This window comes from Capricornis sumatraensis, chromosome 22 (assembly GCF_032405125.1).
Source record: "Capricornis sumatraensis isolate serow.1 chromosome 22, serow.2, whole genome shotgun sequence".
Taxonomy (NCBI): domain Eukaryota; kingdom Metazoa; phylum Chordata; class Mammalia; order Artiodactyla; family Bovidae; genus Capricornis; species Capricornis sumatraensis.
In genome coordinates this window covers 5,232,052-5,252,634 of record NC_091090.1, presented here as the reverse complement: position 1 = coordinate 5,252,634, position 20,583 = coordinate 5,232,052, and the positions used below count along the sequence as shown (strand labels likewise).

Sequence of the window (20,583 nt, the reverse complement as noted above, 5' to 3'; positions counted from 1 at the left end):
CCAGACCTATGTTGAATAGTAGTGGTGAAAGTGGGCACCCTTGTCTTGTTCCTGACTTTAAGGGAAATGCTTTCAATTTTTCACCATTGAGGATAATGTTTGCTGTGGATTTGTCATAGATAGCTTTTATTATGTTGAGGTATGTTCCTTCTATTCCTGCTTTCTGGAGAGTTTTTATCTTAAATGGGTGTTGAATTTTGCCAAAGGCTTTCTCTGCATCTATTGAGATAATCATGTGGCTTTTATTTTTCAATTAGTTAATGTGGTGAATTACATTGATTGATTTGCAGATACTGAAGAATCCTTGCATCCCTGGGATAAAGCCCACTCGGCCATGGTGCATGATCTTCTTAATGTGTTGTTAGATTCTGATTGCTAGAATTTTTTGAAGGATTTTTGTATCTATGTTCATCAGTGATATTGGCCTGTAGTTTTCTTTTTTGTAGCATCTTTGTCAGGTTTTGGTATTAGGGTGATGGTAGCATCATAGAATGAGTTTGGAAGTTTACCTTTCTCTGCAGTTTTCTGAAAGAGTTTGAGTAGGATAGGTGTTAGCTCTTGTCTAAATTTTTGTTAGAATTCAGGTGTGAAGCCGTCTGGATCTGAGCTTTTGTTTGCTGGAAGTTTTCTGATTATATTTTCAATTTCCATGCTTATGATGGGTTGGTTAAGATTTTCTATTGCTTCCTGGTTCAGTTTTGGAAAGTTGTACTTTTCTAAGAATTTGTCCATTCCACGTTGTCCATTTTATTGGCATATAATTGCTGATAGTAGTCTCTTATGACCCTTTGTATTTCTGTGTTGTCTGTTGTGATCTCTCCATTTTCATTTCTAATTTTATTGATTTGACTTTTCTCCTTTTGTTTGTTGATGAGTCTGGCTAATGGTTTGTCAGTTTTATTTATCCTTTCAAAGAACCAGCTTTTGGCTTTGTTGACTTTTGCTATGGTCTCTGTTGTTTCTTTTGCATTTATTTCTGCCTAATTTTTAAGATTTCTTTCCTTCTACTAAATCTGGTGTTCTCCATTTCTTCCTTTTCTAGTTGCTTTAGGTGTAGAGTTAGTTTAATTATTTGACTTTTTTCTTGTTTCTTGTGGTATGCCTGTATTGCTTTGAACTTTCCTCATAGCACTGATTTTATAGTGTCCCACAAGTTTTGGGTTGTTGTGTTTTCATTTTCATTCTTTTCTATGCATAGTTTGATTTCTTTTTTGATTTCTTCTGTGATTTTTTTGGTTATTCAGAAGTGTGTTGTTCAGCCTCCATATGTTGGAATTTTTAATAGTTTTTCTCCTGTAATTGTGATCTAAGCTTACTGTATTATGGTCAGAAAAGATGCTTGGAATGATTTCAATTTTTTTGAATTTATCAAGGTTAGATTTATGGCACAGGATGTAATCTATCCTGGAGAAGGTTCTGTGAGCCCTTGAGAAAAAGGTGAAATTCATTGTTTTGTGGTGAAATATCCTATAGATATCAATTAGGTCTAACTGGTCTATTGTATCCTTTAAAGTTTGTTTCTTTGTGAATTTTCTGTTTAGTTGATCTCTCCATAGTTGCGAGTGGATATTAAAATCTCCCACCATTATTGTGTTATTGTTAATTTCCCCTTTCATACTTGTCTTACATATTGTGGTGCTCCTATGGTGGGTACATATATATTTATAATTGTTGTATCTTCTTCTTGAATTGATCCTTTGATCATTATGTAGTGTCCTTCTTTGTCTCTTTTCACAGCCTCTGTTTTAAAGTCTATTTTATCTGATATCAGTATTCCCACTCCTGCTTTCTTTTGGTCTCTATTTGCATTGAATATCTTTTTCCAGCCCTTGACTTTCAGTCTGTATGTGTCCCTTGTTTTGAGGTGGGTCTCTTTTACACAGCATATATAGGGGTCTTGTTTTTGTATCCATTCAGCCAGTCTTTGTCTTTTGGTTGGGGCATTCAACCCATTTAGGTTTAAGCTAATTATCAATAAATATGATCCTGTTGCCATTTACTTTATTGTTTTGGGTTCAGGTTTATATACCCTTTTTGTGTTTCCTGTCTAGAAAATATCTTTTAGCATTTGTTAGTGAGCTGGTTTGGTGGTGCTGAATTCTCTCAGCTTTTGCTTGTCTGTAAAGCTTTTGATTTCTCTTTCAGATTTGAATGAGATCCTTGCTGGGTACAGTAATCTGGGCTGTAGGTTATTTTCTTTCATCCCTTTAAGTATGTCTTGCCATTCCCTCCTGTCCTGAAGCGTTTCTATTGAAAGATCTGCAGTTATCCTTATTGGAATCCCCTTGTGTGTTATTTGTTGTTTTTCCCTTGCTGCTTTTAATATTTGATCTTTGTGTCTGATCTTTGTTAATTTGATTAATATGTGTCTTGGGGTGTTTTGCCTTGCATTTATCCTGTTTGGGACTCTCTGGGTTTTTTGGACTTGGGTGATTATTTCCTTCCCCATTTTAGGGAAGTTTTCAACTATTATCTCTTGAGGGATTTTCTCATGGTCTTTCTTTTTTTCTTCTTCGTCTGGGACTCCTATAATTCGAATGTTGGAGCATTTCATATTGTCCTAGAGGTCTCTGAGATTGTCCTCATTTTTTTTAATTCTTTTTTTTTCCCTCTCTGATCATTTATTTCTGCCATTCTATCTTGTATTTCACTAATCCTATCTTCTGCCTCCATTATTCTACTATTTGTTACTATTGATGAAGTCTCAAGTGTTTTATAAAATTAGGCCTATGAGATTGTCTTGAGGAATAAAGACAACCAAATAATTTTAGGTCTTCCTCTCTTCCTTCCAACCTAACCCTTTGGCAATTTATCACACACCCTCAACTCTTATACAATTTGGTATTTGATATTAAGCCCTTTTCTTGTCATCCTTTTATATACTTGAAAAGAATTCATAATTGTGATATAATCTATAAATTTATACATAAAAATTATTCACATATAAATTTTATGTACATAAGCATAAATTTATTCAGGCAGAAATCTTTAGATGAAGGAGCTGGAGTGAAAAAATATAGTATACCAAAAATATTGTGGATTCTTAAGTAAAAAATACACATTAATTATCCAAATATTAGGTTAGTTTAAATAATTTCCACTTTTTGTGTAGTATTTTTAAAAATTATAACTTGGTTGCATTAGGCTAAGCATCTAGCAAAATATTAAGTGAGACAAAATAGCTTATATATGTGAGAAACCTATGGACCTATGCTGTGAAAAAGTTGGAGAGGAGTATAATTTTAGTGTATGAAAGTGAAGATGAAATTTATGTATATTTCTTAAGCTAATTGCATTAAAGGTTACACACAATTGACCAGATTGTCATCTTGTGTAGCACTTTTTCTTGGAAATATTGCTTTCCTAATTCTTCTCTTGAAGCCTCATACTTGTGTTTTAGAGGACATTTGATTTATATAAGTGGAGGATAGAGATTTGTAAAAAAATATTAATGTGGGATGAGAAAACTATAGCACTTTTTGTCAATAAACTGTATTGTTCTTACTGAATATTCTTGTTAGAATTGTATTATTCAGTGAATATTATTCTATTATTATTTATGTTCAAATATGTGTTTTATGTCTAGAGACTCTTGGGATATTACCTTAGTACACATTTTGATTTCAAATTCTATATTAGTTTTGGGGATGATTCCTCCCAAATACAGTAACATTAACTACTGTCTAAATTTATTGCAGTGTTCCTGAATACTATGACTATGGTCATGGAGTAAGTGAGGATGCCTATGACAGCTATGGTAAGACCTTTTCTTTACTAAAGCAGAAATCAAAACATTGATCAATCACTGAAAATTCAGAAATTACTTCTATCTTTCTAACTCCAGTTTTTTTAGAAGCCCAGGTCACACTGATTTATGTAATTGCAGGATGAAATTTTACCTAGAGGGCCAGAAAATTGAACAGATTAATTTTGATCAAAATTCCAAAAGCAATTAACCACAATCATAGATAATTTTCAACAGCAACAATGAACATTCTGAATAGTGTCTTTCTTAAATGTTTCACTATTCCCATTGTCTGACTCATTGATATGACAGCAATGTTGTATCTTTCTGTTACCGTAAAGATCATTAGAATAATACACAGTTAAAAGATTTATAAACTGTTAAGGACAGAAATTGTAACTTTCAAGTTATTTTTATTGCATGTAGTTTCTGAAAGTGCTAAATAATGATTGATTCATAAGAATTAATAGTCAGTATGCATATCAGTCTATAAATTAATTTAAAAACTACATAATTTAATTTAAAATCCATTTAAAGTTAATTGTATTTCAACTCAGTAATACTATTGAGTGCCTATGGTGTATCAATACAGTGCATTACTTTAGAAGTATAGTTTCTGGTTCCTGAAAATATATGTGCAGTATCACCAGTTGGCTGCCTTGAAAAATAGCATTCCTTTAAATGCTCCCAGTCCTAGATTTTTATTAAAATAATATGAAGGCCAATCTGTTCCTCTTTATGAGAAGCAGCAAAAGAGATGATGAACGTGGCCTGTGTTTGGGGCTCCATGTAATGAAGGTGCAGTACTCCATTGGGACAGGGAAGGACATGTTCAGACATTGGGAGAAAGTGCACCCTCCTCAGAACAGAGGCATCAAATTAACTCACTTCTCTGGTGACTATCATGAGGGCTATTCAGAAACAGGAGCCACCATCATAATGATTGCCATCCAAAAGTTGAGTTTGTCCTTTGAGCACAAAAGTACTGTCAGGCTTCAGCAATATGATGGTGTACACAACAGATATTGTCCCTCCCTGGTTCTTACTGTCTACTTTTGAGAAACATATTCCTACATTTAAAAATTGTGCTAGACTATAAATCATGTGATGAAGTAGAAGACCAGAAACCATTACTCATGCACCAAATACTTATTTAATGGCTAATACATGTAAGCCACATCTCAATCCTGGAGAAGCTTCAGTGAACAATCTCTTAAAACTTACATTATAATTAGAATATACATTACTATTTATGAATCATTTTTTCAAATAGAATTTTATTTGTACAATACAGTAATTGCCTTTCACATGTGGCACATAAATTTGAGGAAAAATTATCACCTGTGAAAATTATATACAAAATTATATACTCTGAAGAAAATGACAAGGATGAAATTGATTATATGTGACTGCATAGTTGGTAACGGGATGGGAATTTAGATTGTATTACTTTTTCTATCAATATTTTCTTTCTGTCAGCATTGTATTTTATTCTCATATTTCTTTATTTTTTTCTCATTTTTATTTTTTATTGAAGTATAGTTGATCTACAATGTTGTATTAATTTCAGGTGTAGAGCAAAGTGGATCAGTTACACATACACATATATCCAATCTTTTTTTTTTTTTTTTAAGATTCTTTCCCATGCAGGTTATCTATTTCTCAATTATTTACATTTAAAATGTTAACACCATGTAACTAAGGCAATAGGGAAAATGTATGAATATAAATGATTACTTCTCAGAACTTCTGATGGAGCTGCAGGAGCCATGGTCAGGAGGGCTGGACTCACCTCTGAAACCTATTCTGTTCTTTCATGTTTGTTTGGCTCTTCTGCTGCAGCCAAGTCTAGAGATAGACTCTATCACTTTATAAGCCACCCTGCTTATAAACACTAAATTTCATTCTGAATAAATTAGAATTTACCAACAAGCAATTCTCTGCATACAGAGAGCAATTGATTTATAAAAATACTTCTTAAGTGATGAGGAAAATGTAGAAAGTTGTTTGGCTTATTTGGACACACTAAGAAAGATATTAGGCAGGATTTTTTATATAATAACTTTCATTACCTAATATTTCAGCCAGATTGGCTATATTCTTAATGTTGAACAATTAAAAATATTTATGGCCAAAAGTAGACTTCTCTTTAGGATCTTGACTTTTCCTTTGGCCACCAACTTCTGTTGCCATTTTCTGACATTATTGAGCAAGTGTTAGTTCAAAAATACACTTCACCTTCAAGATAATTTGACTCACTGTTTATAAATGTTGATGTATCAACCCTTTATGCATTCTGAGTTAGGAAGTGTTTCTTGATTTTCATGTCAGAAGAGTAATTATTCTGACAGAATTTGTTTTTTTTGTTGGAGTCTGGAGATAACATTCAAGAGACAATAACCAATGCACTGCAATGCTTTTCCATGGTTTAATTCATAGAAAACAGTGGAATACAGAAAAGAGGCTCCTCACAAATCAGGATTCCAGCAGCTCAGTGCCCCTTCCACCACCCCATAATCCGCTCACTGTGACCCATCTCTGCTGCATTGGCCCACAGAATGCAATTTGGAACTCTGAACAAAAGTGCCTGTGTTTTGCACATTGCACATGTGAAATTAATTATATATTTTTAGAAAAAATTTCCCACAGATGTTAAGTATAAGTAGATACATAGGTGTGACTAACCTAAAAATAAGTTATTTTTATTACTCTAAAAATAATATGTATACACTATAGAAAATTTAGGTTAAAAAAAGAAACAAACTATACTCATTTATTTATTCATTCTTTACTGTTTGTTATATGTTTCACTGATTTTTAAATCCTTCATGATACACATCTTATTTAAAAAGAAAACAAAATATAGACTGCATTCTAAAACTCCTTATTAAGATTTTCCTATCATAAAAGTTTCTTATAGTTCCGCATTTAACAAAAGGTAAAATTTAATATATTTTCATATGCACTGTTATAATCATCCATGAACATGTAGATTTGAAATGAGATGCTCCTTTTGTGTAACCAGAAAATACAGAAACTGCTTCCCAGGTGACTCAGTTGGTAAAGAATCTGCCTGCAATGCACGAGACCTGGGTTTGATCCCTGTGTTGGGAAGATCCCCTGGCAACCCACTCAAGTATTCTTGTCTGGAGAATTCCATGGATAGAGGACCCCAGCGGGCTACAGTTCTTGGGGTCACACAGAGTCAGACTTGAGTGACTAACTTCAGTTCAGTTCAATTCAGCTGCTCAGTCCTGTCCGACTCTTTGAGATGCCATGAACCTCCCTGTCCAAGAAGCTCCCAGCACACCAGGCTTCCCTGTCCATAACCAACCCCTGGAGTCAACCCAAACCCACGTATATTGAGTCAGTGATGCCATCCAACCATCTCATCCTCTCTCGTCCCCTTCTCCTCCTGCCCTCGATCTTTCCCAGCATCAGGGTAGTTTCAAATGAGTCAGCTCTTTGCATCAAGTGGCCAAAGTATTGGAGTTTCAGGTTCAGCATCAGACCTTCCAATGAACACGAAGGACTGATCTCCTTTAGGATAGACTTGTTGGATCTCCTTGCAGTCCCAGGGACTCTCAAGAATCTTCTCCAACACCACAGTTCAAAAGCATCAATACTTCCGTGCTCAGCTTTCTTTATAATCCAACTCTCACATCCATACGTGACCACTGGAAAAACCATAGCCTTGACTAGATAGACCTTTGTTGGCAAAGTAATGTCTCTACTTTTTAATATGCTGTCTAGGTTGATTATAACTTTTCTTCCAAGGAGTAAGCATCTTTTAATTTTAATGGCTGCAATCACTATTCAAAGTGATTTTATAGTCCAGAAAAAATAAAGTGAGCCACTATTTCCATTGTTTCCCCATCTATTTTCCATGAAGGGTTGGGACCAGATGCCATGATCTTCATTTTCTTAATGTTGAGCTTTAAGCCAACTTTTTCACTCTCTTCTTTCACTTTCTTCAAGAGGCTCTTTAGTTCTTTACTTTCTGCCATAAGGGTGCTGACATCTGCATATCTGACGTTATTGATGTTCCGCCCAGCAATCTTCATTCCAGCTTGTGTTTCCTCCAGCCCAAAGTTTTTCATGATGTACTCTGCATATAAGTTAAATAAGCAGGGTGAGAATACTCTCAGCCTTGACATACTATTTTTCCTATTTGGCACCAGTCTGTTGTTCCATGTCCAGTTCTAACTGTTGTTTCCTGACCTGCATACAGGTTTCTCAAGAGACAGGTAAGGGGGTCTGATATTCCCATCTCTTTCAGAATTTTTCAGTTTATTGTGATTCACACAGTCAAAGGCTTTGGCATAGTCAATAAAGCAGAAATAGATGTTTTTCTGGAACTCTCTTGCATTTTCCATGATCCAGCGGATGTTGGCGATTTGATCTCTGGTTCCTCTATCTTTTCTAAAACCAACTTGAACATGTGGAAATTTACAGTTAATGTATTGCTGAAGCCTGGCTTGGAGAATTTTAAGCATTACCTTAGAAGTGTGTGAGATGAGTGCAATTGTGTAGTAGTTTGAGCATTCTTTGGCATTTCCTTTCTTTGGGATTGGGATGAAAACTGATCTTTTCCAGTCCTGTGGCCACTGCTGAGTTTTCCAAATTTGCTGGCCTATTGAGTGCTGCACTTTCACAGCCTCATCTTTCAGGATTTGAAATAGCTCAACTGGAATTCCATCACTTCCCCTAGCTTTGTTTGTAGTGATGGTTCCTAAAGCCCACTTGAATTCACATTCCAGGATGTCTGGCTCTAGATGAGTGATCACACCTCTTGATTATCTTGGTCGTGAAGATCTTTTTTGTACAGTTCTTCTGTGCATTCTTGCCACGTCTTCTTAATATCTTCTGCTTCTGTTAGATCCCTACCATTTCTGTCCTTATTGAGCCCATTTTTGCATGAAATGTTCCCTTGGTATCTCTAATATTCTTGAAGAGATCTCTAGTCTTTCCCTTTCTATGGTTTTCCTCTATTTCTTTGCACTGATCTCTGAGGAAGGCTTTCTTATCTCTCCCTGCTATTCTTTTGAACTCTGCATTCAAATGGGTATATCTTTCCTTTCCTCTTTTGCTTTTCACTCCTCTTCTTTCCCCAGCTATGTGTAAGGCCTCTTCAGACAGTCATTTTGCTTTTTTGCATTTCTTTTTTTGGGAATGGTCTTGATTCCTGTCTCCTGTACAATGTCACGAACCTCTATCAATAGTTCATCAGGCACTCTGTCTATCAGATCTCGTCTTTAAATCTGTTTCTCACTTACACTGTATATTCATAAGGGATTTGATTTAGGTCATACCTGAATGGTCTAGTAGTTGTGTCTACTTCTTCAGCTTCAGTCTGAATTTTGTAAGGCGTTGATGATCCGAGCTGCAGTCAGCTCCTGGTCTTGTTTTTGCTGACTCTATAGAGCTTCTCCATCTTTGGCTGCAACGAATGTGATCAATCTGATTTCAGTGTTGACCATCTGTTGATGTCCATGTATACAGTCTTTTCTTGTGTTGTTGGAAGAGGGTGTTTGCTATGACCAGTGCATTCTCTTCGCAGAACTCTATTAGCTTTTGCTCTGCTTCATTTTGTACTCCCAGGTCAAATTTGCCTGTTACTCCAGATGTTTCTTGACTTCCTACTTTTGCATTCCAGTCCCCTATAATGAAAAGGACATCTTTTTTGGGTGTTAGTTCTAGAAGGTTTTGTATGTCTTCATAGAATTGTTCTTTTTAAAGAAACTGTTTGCATGTCAATCTATATAGTCATGAGATTTATATTTGGGGAGTGTTCATGTTCCCATACCCTATACAGACAATTGAAAAATGATAGTAAAATGATGATAAATGGTAAGATTTGAGCATCATAAATTTTGAGGCTAATTAAATTGATATGCATTATTCTCACTGATTTTAGTATTAGATGATTATGAAAAGTGAGCTTTTAATTCTGCTTCTTGTTCCATAGGTTGCTCATCCTGCCATGTCCAAATGGACAGATGATAACATTTAAATATGCATGTGGACAAGTGATTTGAGGACCCACTCATATAAATTATAGATTGATGCATTTCATTAATTTTCTATATCTCACATGTTACCAAGTATCCACTTATAGCTTATGTGTAATGAACTATGTTCAGTCTTTTAAATTAATAACATCCTATTCAAAGTGTAAATCTTGCATTTCTGTTTATTCACTTATATTTTAAATTACCAATTCCTCTCTGTTACATTTTGGTTGTATCATGGGTAGAGATCTGTATTTTTATAAAATAAAGAGCTCCCAAATCTCAGTTCCCTGGCAACACCTAGACTTGAACAATGGTGTGAGGAGACTCACAGCCAGCTGCCTCAGACCCTCCTCTTAATCTCAAGATTGAGTTGCAAGAGAGGAACAGGGAATGCTATCCAGGATGATTGGATCTTGCATTAAAAGACTCATGGATGGAATCTCTTATTCAGGATTTCTTCCAAAATATTTCAAGATTAACCAGTGTAAGCAGAAATCTAGTCACTGAGTACAACAGTTCACTCTGAATCTTTCCATACCATATATCATGTATCACCAGATTGAAATTGTATTTGTCTCTTTTGGGCTCATATTTCATGTTGAAGTGACAAATATGCTGACTTCTGTGAATATCATGTATCCTTTTACCCTTCACTGCAATTAAGTTATTCAAGATATTTTTCTACAATTTAATTAGAATATTAAACTATTTTCTTACAATGATGTAAATATTTAATATTTAAATAAATATTAATATGAAATATACAATTCTATTAATATATAAAATATAATATTTAATAATCTACTTATATTTAATAACCACCAATGAATTAATTATTATTAAACATTTCATTGATGCTAAATTATTGTCAAATTAATATTTAAATGATAAATTTATAATAACGAACTTATTTTTGGCACATGACTATTTGAATTACAAAAATCACAAAACAGTTTTTACCGTTTTAAAATATTTCCTAATTTATTAGAGTCCATTGTAATTACTTTGGATAAGTCTGAATAGCTCGAAATTCAATAAGGGCGCATTTTGAATAGAGACAATGGGTCAGCTTTTCTTACGAATACGTTATGTAATCAATACCCTCCAAACTGAGACTGTGAGCTAAGAATGACAGTAACATTCTCGTCTCAGAGAAGAAAGCTGTACGATAAAATGTATTTAATGTATAAACTGAGCAGTTAATTATGGATCTATTTCATAGTGGAATTTTAGATGACAGCAGTGTGGAAACACGGAGGATAATACTAAAATGCCAAAATTTGTGTGCCCTATTCTAGGACATTTGAGTGCCTCAATTCAAGCTGATTGCAGAACAGAAACGCATTCATTTTATGTCAAGGAGCTGAATGAGCCCTGTTTCAATTAAGCTGTGAAAACAGCAAAGGAAAATGAAGCTATTTGGCAAATATACTGCCATGTGATTCACGAGCAAACACTGTTCATTTGCAATATTAAATAAAAATAGAAGTTTGAGGAAATTAATTTTACAAATAAAGATCAGTTTTCTTAATATAAGCAAGAATGTATCAGTAATTTTTAAAAGTAATATATACAAAGTATCATATGATTTATTAATATTGATGTTATTATTGAGAAATATTGAGAAAAGTGTCACTGTGATTTATTGAATTTTATTTTAATATAGATTATTTAACTTTATTTTCAACTAAAGAAGAACTAAAGAAACTGTGCTTCTAAAGTATTTTTAAAATCAGTTGTAAAATTAACTTAAGTATTAGTTGCTCAGTTGTGTTTGATCTTTGCAACCCCATGGGCTGTAGACCACCAGGCTCCTATGTCCACAGAATTCTCTAAGCAAGAATACGAGAGTGAGTAGCTCTCCCCTTCTCCAGGGGATCTTCCCAACCCAGGGATCGAACCGGGGTCTCCTGCATTATAGATGGATCCTTTACCATCTGAGCCATCAAATAATTTAAGGAAAAGCTAGTTTTCTGTCCCTTACTATTTCAGAGGTCGCAATGAAATGAATATCTAATCCAACTATTCTTAATAATAAATGCAGACTATGTTGCCTAGGAAGAAACAGCCAAAATGAGCATGGTATCATTACTTCACTGCTTGCATTACTCATTTTAAGTTAGATGTGCTTACAATGGTTTCAATTTTGTTTTGAATCCTGAACTTCTGAATTCAACAGTTTTAGAAATACTGGAATATGTGTTTCATTATTTTAGATCAGAGATTCTTAACCTTAATTTTACATTTTAAAATCAGCTGGTGAAGTTTGAAAAAAAAACAAAACAAAACCAGTGTCCAGTTACCATCCCAGTAGAGCTCTATCAAAATATTTTAAATTGAGAAATGGTCCTTGGTTAAAAGTTTGCTGGGTGGTCTTCCTGGATGTTAAGGTTGATAATTAGTTTTAGGTGGATTTATGGGAGCATTCTGATGTGCCTCACAGTCTTAATATGAAGGATCAAAACTGTGTCAGCCATATACATTCTTGAAGATAATACAATTTATATACAGGCTACTTTTAGAACACTGAGTATTTTATAAGTGAACATTGTGCTATGGAACTGGGTACTTAAAAAATTCATTTAAAAAATGAAAAATCAAATTTAGTCCATTTTGAGCAAATTTAGCCCCTTTTTGAAGAAGTATGTTTAAACAGTTAAACTAAAAGTTAATTCTGTCTAAAATTCAGTCAGTCAAAAGTCCAACTTTAGAAAAGTAATGCTCGGAATTCTCCAAGCGAGGCTTCAAAAGTACATGAACCAAGAACCTCCAAATGTTCAAGCTGGATTTAGAAAAGGCACAGGAACTCAGGTCAAGTTCCCAAGATCCACTGGATCAAAGAAAAAGCAAGATAATTCTATAAAAGTATCTAATTCTGCTTTACTGATTATGCTAGCTTCTTTGACTGTGTATATCACAATAAACTGTGGAAAATTCTTAGAGAGATGGGAATACCAGACTGCCTTAACTGCCTCCTGAGAAACCTGTATGAAGGTCAAGAAGCAACAGTTAGAACCGGACATGTAACAACACAGTGGTTCCAAATTGGGAAAGGAGTAAAACAAGGCTGTACTTTGTCACCCTGCTTATTTAACGTATACGCAGAGCACATCATGTGAAATGCCAAGATGGATGAAGTATAAACTGGAATCAAGATTTCTGCGGAAAATACCAATAACTTTAAATATGCAGATGACATCACTTTTATGGCAGAAACTGAAGAGGAACTGAAGAGCCTCTTGATGAAAGTGAAAGAGGAGAGTGAAAGAGCTGGCTTACCACTCAACATTCATAACATGAAGGTCATGGCATTTGGTCCCATCACTTCATTGCAAATAGATGGAGAAACAGTGAAACAGTGACAGACTTCATTTTCTTGGCCTCCAAAATCACTGCAGATGGTGACTGCAGTCATGAATTTGAAAGACGCTTGTTTCTTTGAAGAATAGCTATGACGAATCTAGTGAAGTGAAGTGAAGTGAAGTTGCTCAGTCATGTCCAACTCTTTGCGACCCCATGGACTGTAGCTTACCAGGCTTCTCAGTCCATGGGATTTTCCAGGCAAGAAAACTGGAGTGGGTTGTCATTTCCTTCTCCAGGGAATCTTCCCAACACAGGGATCGAACCCTGGTCTCCCACATTGTAGGCAGATGTTTTACCGTCTGCAGCATATTAAAAGGCATTAAAGGCTATGGTTTTTCCAGTAGTCATGTATGGGTGTGAGAGTGGGACCATAGAGAAAGCTGAGCACTGAAGAATTGATGCTGTTGAGATATGGTGTTGGAGAAGATTGTTGAGAGCCCCTTGGACTGCAAGAAGATCAAACCAATCAATTAGAAAGGAAATCAATCCTGAAGGTTCATTGGAAGGACTGATGCTGAAACTCTAATACTTTGGCCACCTTATGCAAAGAACTGACTCATTGGAAAAAACCCTGGTGTTGGGAAAGATTGAAGGCAGGAGAAGGGGATGATCAAGGATGAGATGGTTGGATGGCATCACTGAATCAATGGACATGAGTTTGAGCAAGCTCTGGGGGATGGTGAAGGCAGGAGAGGAGGCCTGGCGTGGTGCAGTCCATGGGTTCACAAAGAGTTGGATACGACTGAGTGACTGAACCACAACAACCATCATGAAACTTACACATGCCTCTTTCATAGGCTCATCCACCAATCCTTCAGCTTTTAGAACTGATATCACAATCACAGAAAGCAGATAAAATGAAATGGTAGAGGAATATGTCCAAGATGAAGAAATACGATGAAACCCCAGAAAAACAAGCAAACGAAGTTGAGATAGGCAACCCTCCAAAAATTGTATAATAATAATGAAGATGATACAGAATCTTGGAAAAAGAATGCAGGCAAGCATTGAGAAGATGCAATAAATATTTAACAAACACATAGAAGAACTAAAAAGCAAATAGAGATGGAAAATATAATAATTGAATTGAGTAATGAAAGAAAAATAACAGAGGAAGAAGAGCAGATAAGTGATTTTGAAGACAGAATGGTGGAAATCACTGCTGCAAAACAGAATAAAGGAAAAACATTTAAAAGGAATGAAGGCAGTCTAAGAAACTTCTGGGACAACATTAAACATACCAACATTCAGATTATAGGGGTCCTAGAAGTAGAAGAGAGAAAGGACCCAAGAATATATTTGAAGAGATAATTGCTAAAAACTTCCCTAACATGGAAAAGGAGACTGTTACCTACACCCAGGAAGCATAGAGAAACCAGGCAGGATAAACTCAAGAAGGAATACACCAAGACAAAAGTAATCAAATTGACAAAAATAAAATTCAAATAAAAAGTATTAAAAGCAACAAGTAATATACAAAGAAACTCCCATGAGTTTATCAGCTAATTTCACAGGAGGAATTCTGCAGATCAGAAGGGAGTGACAGATATGGTCAATATGAAAGAGGCAAAATCATATAACCAAAAATATTCTACCCAGCAAGACTCTCATTTAAAATTGACAGAGAAATCAAAAGCTTCACAGATAAGCATAAGGTAAGAGAATTCAGCACCACGAGACAAGCTTTGCAATAAATGCTAAAGGAGATTCTCTAGGAAGGAAAGAGGACAGTAAATTAAAATAATTTTGTACATATGTAGACTGCTATATCAAATCTCATGAGAACAGCAAACCCCAAAACTACAGGGGATACAAACAAAAAAAAAAAGAAAGAAAGAAAGAAAAAGCAACCTAAAGACACCACTGAAGATGGTTATCACACCACAGGAGAAAAGAACAAGAAAAGAAGAAGAAGAAGAAGAAAAATGAACTACAGAAATAAACCCCAAACAATTAAGAAAATGCATATAGGACTTCTTTATTGATAATTATTTTTAAATTAAATGGATTAAATCTCCAACCAAAAGACAAAGACTGGCTGAATGGATACCTTGCTGAATGGATACTAAAACAAGACCTGTATATATGCTGTATACACAAGATGCACTTAGGACATAGGGACACATACAGACAGAAAGTAAGGGAATGGTAAAAGATATTCCATGTAAATAGAAATCTAAAGAAAGTTGGAGTAACAATACCCATAATAGATAAAATAGACTTTAAAATGAAGACTGCTATAAGATAAATAGAAGGGCATTACATAATGATCAAGGGATCCTAAAAGAAGATATATCAATTGCAAATATATATGCACCCAACATAGAACCTTAATACATACAGCAAATACTAGCAACCATATAAGGAGAAATTGACAGTAACACAGTAATAGTAAGAGACATTTGTTGACTCTTTGTGACCCCAGGGACTGCAGCACTCCTCACTATCTTCCAGAGTTTGCCCAATGAAAGACATTGACACCCACTTACATCAACGGATAGGACATCCAGATAGAAAATAAATAAGGAAGCATAGGGTTAAATGACAACATTACAACAGATGGACTTAACTGATACTTATATAGCATTCCTTTCAAAAGCAGAATAATACATATTTTTCTCCTGAGTACATGGAATATTCTCCAGTAGTGATCACATGCTGGGCCACAAAATGAGCCTCAGTAAATTTAAGAAAATTGAAGTCCTATCAAACACCACAATGCCTTTCCAACCACAATAATTCCAACCACCATAAATAAACTACAATGAAAAAAAATTGCATAAAACACAAAAAAAGTGGAGGTTAAATAATATGCTACTAAACAACCAATGGATCGCTGAAGAAGTCAAATGAAATAAAAAAAAAAAATTAAAAAAAAAAAAAAAAACCTAGAGACAAATGAAAACAAAAAATACAATGATCCAAAACCTATGGGATGCAAAAATCTGCAGTTCTAAGAGGGAAGCTATTATAAGAGCAATACAATCTTACCTCAGGAAACAAACAAACAGAATCTAACCTTGCACCTAAAGCAACTATAGAAAAAACAACAAAACCTAAAGCTAGTAAAAGGAAAAACAAAATCAGAAAAATCAAACTAAAATTAAATGAAATACATATGAAGAAAACAATAGCAAAGATCAATGAAATGAAAATATGATTCTTTGAAAAGATAAAAAAAAATTATTAAACTTTTAGCTAGACTAATAAAAAAGGGAGAGAACTCAACTCAATAAAATTAGAAAGGAAAAATTACAACAGACTCCACAGAAATACAGAGGACTATAAAAGACTACTTCAAGCAACTGTATGTAAATAAAATGAACAGCTTTGGAGAAATGAGCAAACTCTTAGAAAGGTACAATCACCCATAAAATAAATAGAAAATATAAAGACTAACCACAAGTACTGAAATATAAATTTTAATATAAAAATTCTCAACAAAAAACTAAGGTCCAGAATCAGATGGCTTCACAGCCAAATTCAATCAAACATTTTGGGAAGCACTAACATCTATCATTTTGAAACTATTAAAAAAAAAAAAAACTCAGAGGAAGGAAAACCCTTAAACTCATTCTAAGAGACCACCATAACACTGATACCAAAATCAGAAAAAGATACACAGCAAAAGAAAATTATCGACTAATATCATTGATGAACTAGATAGGACAACCCTCAACAAAATACTAGTAATCTGAATCCAACAATATATTAAAAGGATCAAACACCATGATGAGATTTTGGGTGAAGAATTTTTCTATATTCACAAAAATCAATCCATGTGATACACCACATCAACAATTTAAGGAATAAAAATGATATGATTATGTCAAGAGATGCAGATAAATCTTTGGACAAATTTCAACACCCATGTATGATAAAAACTCTCCAAAAAGTAGACATAGAAGGAACCTACATTAAAATAATAAAGGTCATAGAGACAAAGCTACAGCAGACATTACTCTCAGTGGTGAAAAGCAAAAAGCATTTCCTCTAAGGTCAGAAAGAAGACCAGGATGCTTACTCTCATCACTTTTATTCAACATAGTTTTGGAAGCCCTAGCCATGGAAATCAGAGACAAAAAATAAATAAATAAAAAGAATCAAATATGAAAAGAAGACATTATATGTCGCTGTTTGCAGATGACATGATACAATACACAAAATATCCTAAAAGGGTTATCACTAATTACTAGACCTCATCAATGTATTTTGTAACTTTGCAGGGTACAAATTTAATACCAAAAATCTATTGGATTTCTAACACACTAACAATGAAAGATAACAAAGAGAAATTCAAGAAACAATCCCATTTACCTTTTCATAAAAAAAAAATACAATACCTAGGAATCAGTTCAATTCAATCACTTAGTCATGTAAAGCTCTTTTCAACCCCATGGAATTCATGCAGCACTCCAGGCTTTCCTGTCTATCACCAACTCATGAAGCTTTCTTAAACTCATGTCCACTGAATCAGTAATGCCATCCAAAGATCCTATCCTCTGTTGTCCCCTTCTCCTCCCTCTTTCAATCTTTTCCAGGGTCAGGGTCTTATCCAACGAGTCAGTTCTTCACATCAGATGGTCAAAGTATTGGAGTTTCAGCTTCAGCATCAGTCCTTCCAATGAAAATTCAGGACTGATTTCCTTTAGGATTGACTGGTTTGATGTCCTTGCAGTCCAAGGGACTCTCAAGAGTCTTCCCCAACATCACAGTTCAAAAGCATCAATTCTTTAGTGCTCAGCTTCCTTTATTGTCCAACTCTCACAACCATACAATGCAGTCCACGGGGTCGCTAAGAGTCAGACACGACTGAGCTACTTCACTTTCACTTTTCACTTTCATTCACTGGAGAAAGAAATGGCAACTTATTCCAGTGTTCTTGCCTAGAGAATCCCAGGGACTGGGGAGCCTGGTGGACTGCTGTCTATGGGGTTGCACAGAGTCAGACATGACTGAAGTGACTTAGCAGCAGCAGCAGCACATCCATACATGACTATTGGGAAAATCATAGCTTTGACTGGACAGACCTCTGTTTGCAAAGTAATGTCTCTGCTTTTAATATGCTGTCTAGATTGGTCATGGCTTTTCTTCCAAGGAACAAGCATCTTTTAATTTCATGGCCACAGTCACCATCTGCAGTGATATTGGAGCCCAAGAAAATAAAGTCTGTCACTGTTTCTATTGTTTACCCACATATTTTCCATGAAATAATGAGACCAGATGCCATGATCTTCTTTTTTTGAATGTTGAGTATTAAACCAGCGTTTTCATTTTTCTTTTTCACTTTCATAAAGAGGCTCTTCAGTTCCTCTTCGCTTTCTGCCATAAGGGTGGTGCCATTTGCATATTGGAGGTTATTGATATTTTCCCCAGCAAACTTGATTCCAGCTTGTGCTTCATCCGGCCTAGCATTTCACATGATGTGCTCTGCATATAAGTTAAATAATCAAGGTGACAATATATTACCTTGATGTACTCCTATTCCAATTTGGAACCAGTCTGTTGTTCCAAGTTCAGTTCTAACTGTTGCTTCTTGACCTGCATACAGATTTCTTAGGATGCAGGTAAAGTGGCCTGGTATTCCCATAGTTAAAGAATTTTCCAGAGTTTGTTGTGTACACAAAGGCTTTAGCATATTCAATAAAGCAGAAATAGATGTTTTCTGGGACTTTCTTGCTTTTCTATGATTCAACAGATATTGGCAGTTTGATCTCTGTTTCCCCTGCCTTTGCTAAATCTACCATTTCTAAATAAATGCATATTTAGGAATAAGCATGCCTAAAGAGACAAAAGACCTGTACTCTGAAACAATAATATGTTGATGAAAGAAATTAAATATTACACAAACAAATGAAAATATATACCATGTTCTTCGATTGAAAGGATTCAGATCAGTTCAGTTCAGTTCAGTTGCTCAGTTGTGCCTGACTCTATGCGACCCCATGAATTGCAACACGCCAGGCCTCCGTGTCCATCACCAACTACCAGTTCAGTTCAGTTCAGTTCAGTCGCTCAGTCGTGTCTGACTCTTTGCGACCCCATGAATCGCAGCACACCAGGCCTCCCTGTCCATCACCAACTCCCGGAGTTCACTCAGACTCACGTCCATTGAGTCAGTAATGCCATCCAGCCATCTCATACTCTGTCATCCCCTTCTCCTCCTGCCCCCAATCCCTTCCAGCATCAGAGTCTTTTCCAATGAGTCAACTCTTCGCATGGGGTGGCCAAAGTACTGGAGTTTCAGCTTCAGCATCATTCCTTCCAAAGAAATCCCAGGGTTGAGCTCCTTCAGAATGGACTGGTTGGATCTCCTTGCAGTCCAAGGGAGTCTCAAGAGTCTTCTCCAACACCACAGTTCAAAAGAATCAATTCTTCTGCGCTCAGCTTTCTTCACAGTCCAACTCTCACATCCATACATGACCACAGGAAAAACCATAGCCTTGACTAGATGGACCTTAGTTGGCAAAGTATTGTCCCTGCTTTTGAATATGCTGTCTAGGTTGATCATAACTTTTCTTCCAAGGAGTAAGCGTCTTTTAATTTCATGGCTGCAATCACCATCTGCAGTGATTTTGGAGCCCCCCAAAATAAAGTCTGACACTGTTTCCACTGTTTCCCCATCTATTTCCCATGGAGTGATGGGACCAGATGCCATGATCTTCGTTTCCTAAATGTTGAGCTTTAAGCCAAGTTTTTCACTCTCCTCTTTTACTTTCATCAAGAGGCTTTTTAGTTCCTCTTCACTTTCTGCATAAGGGTGGTGTCATCTGCATATCTGAGGTTATTGATATTTCTCCCAGCAATCTTGATTCCAGCTTGTGTTTCTTCCAGTCCAGCGTTTCTCATGATGTACTCTGCATATAAGTTAAATAAGCAGGGTGACAATATACATCCTTGACATACTCCTTTTCGTATTTGGAACCAGTCTGTTGTTGCATGTCCAGTTCTAACTGTTACTTCCTGACCTGCATACAGATTTCCCAAAAGGCAGGTTAGGTGGTCTGGTATTCCCATCTCTCTCAGAATTTTCCACAGTTTATTGTGATCCACACAGTCAAAGGCTTTGGCATAGTCAATAAAGCAGAAATATATGTTTTTCTGAAACTCTCTTGCTTTTTCCATGATCCAGGGGGTGTTGGCAATTTGACCTCTGGTTCCTCTGCCTCTTCTAAAACCAGCTTGAACATCAGGAAGTTCATGGTTCACGTATTGCTGAAGCCTGGCTTGGAGAATTTTGAGTATTACTTTACTAGCGTGTGAGATGAGTGCAATTGTGTGACAGTTTGAGCATTCTTTGGCATTGCCTTTCTTTGGGATTGGGACGAAAACTGGCCTTTTCCAGTCCTGTGGCCACTGCTGAGTTTTCCAAATTTGCTTACATATTGAGTGCAGCACTTTCACAGCATTATCTTTCAGGATTTGAAATAACTCTACTGGAATTCCATCACCTCCACTAGC

At 35.6% G+C, this 20,583-nt stretch overlaps 1 protein-coding gene across 1 annotated transcript in view; it reads left to right on the top strand.

Annotated features, from left to right (window-relative positions):
- Positions 1-20,583, top strand: part of KHDRBS2 (KH RNA binding domain containing, signal transduction associated 2) — a 747,046-nt gene that overhangs the window by 715,046 nt on the left and 11,417 nt on the right. Inside the window, exon 8 of the mRNA XM_068960975.1 lies at positions 3,699-3,757. Within this exon, the coding sequence (XP_068817076.1) occupies positions 3,699-3,757 (59 nt within the window). The remainder of the gene's footprint in view (positions 1-3,698; positions 3,758-20,583) is intronic.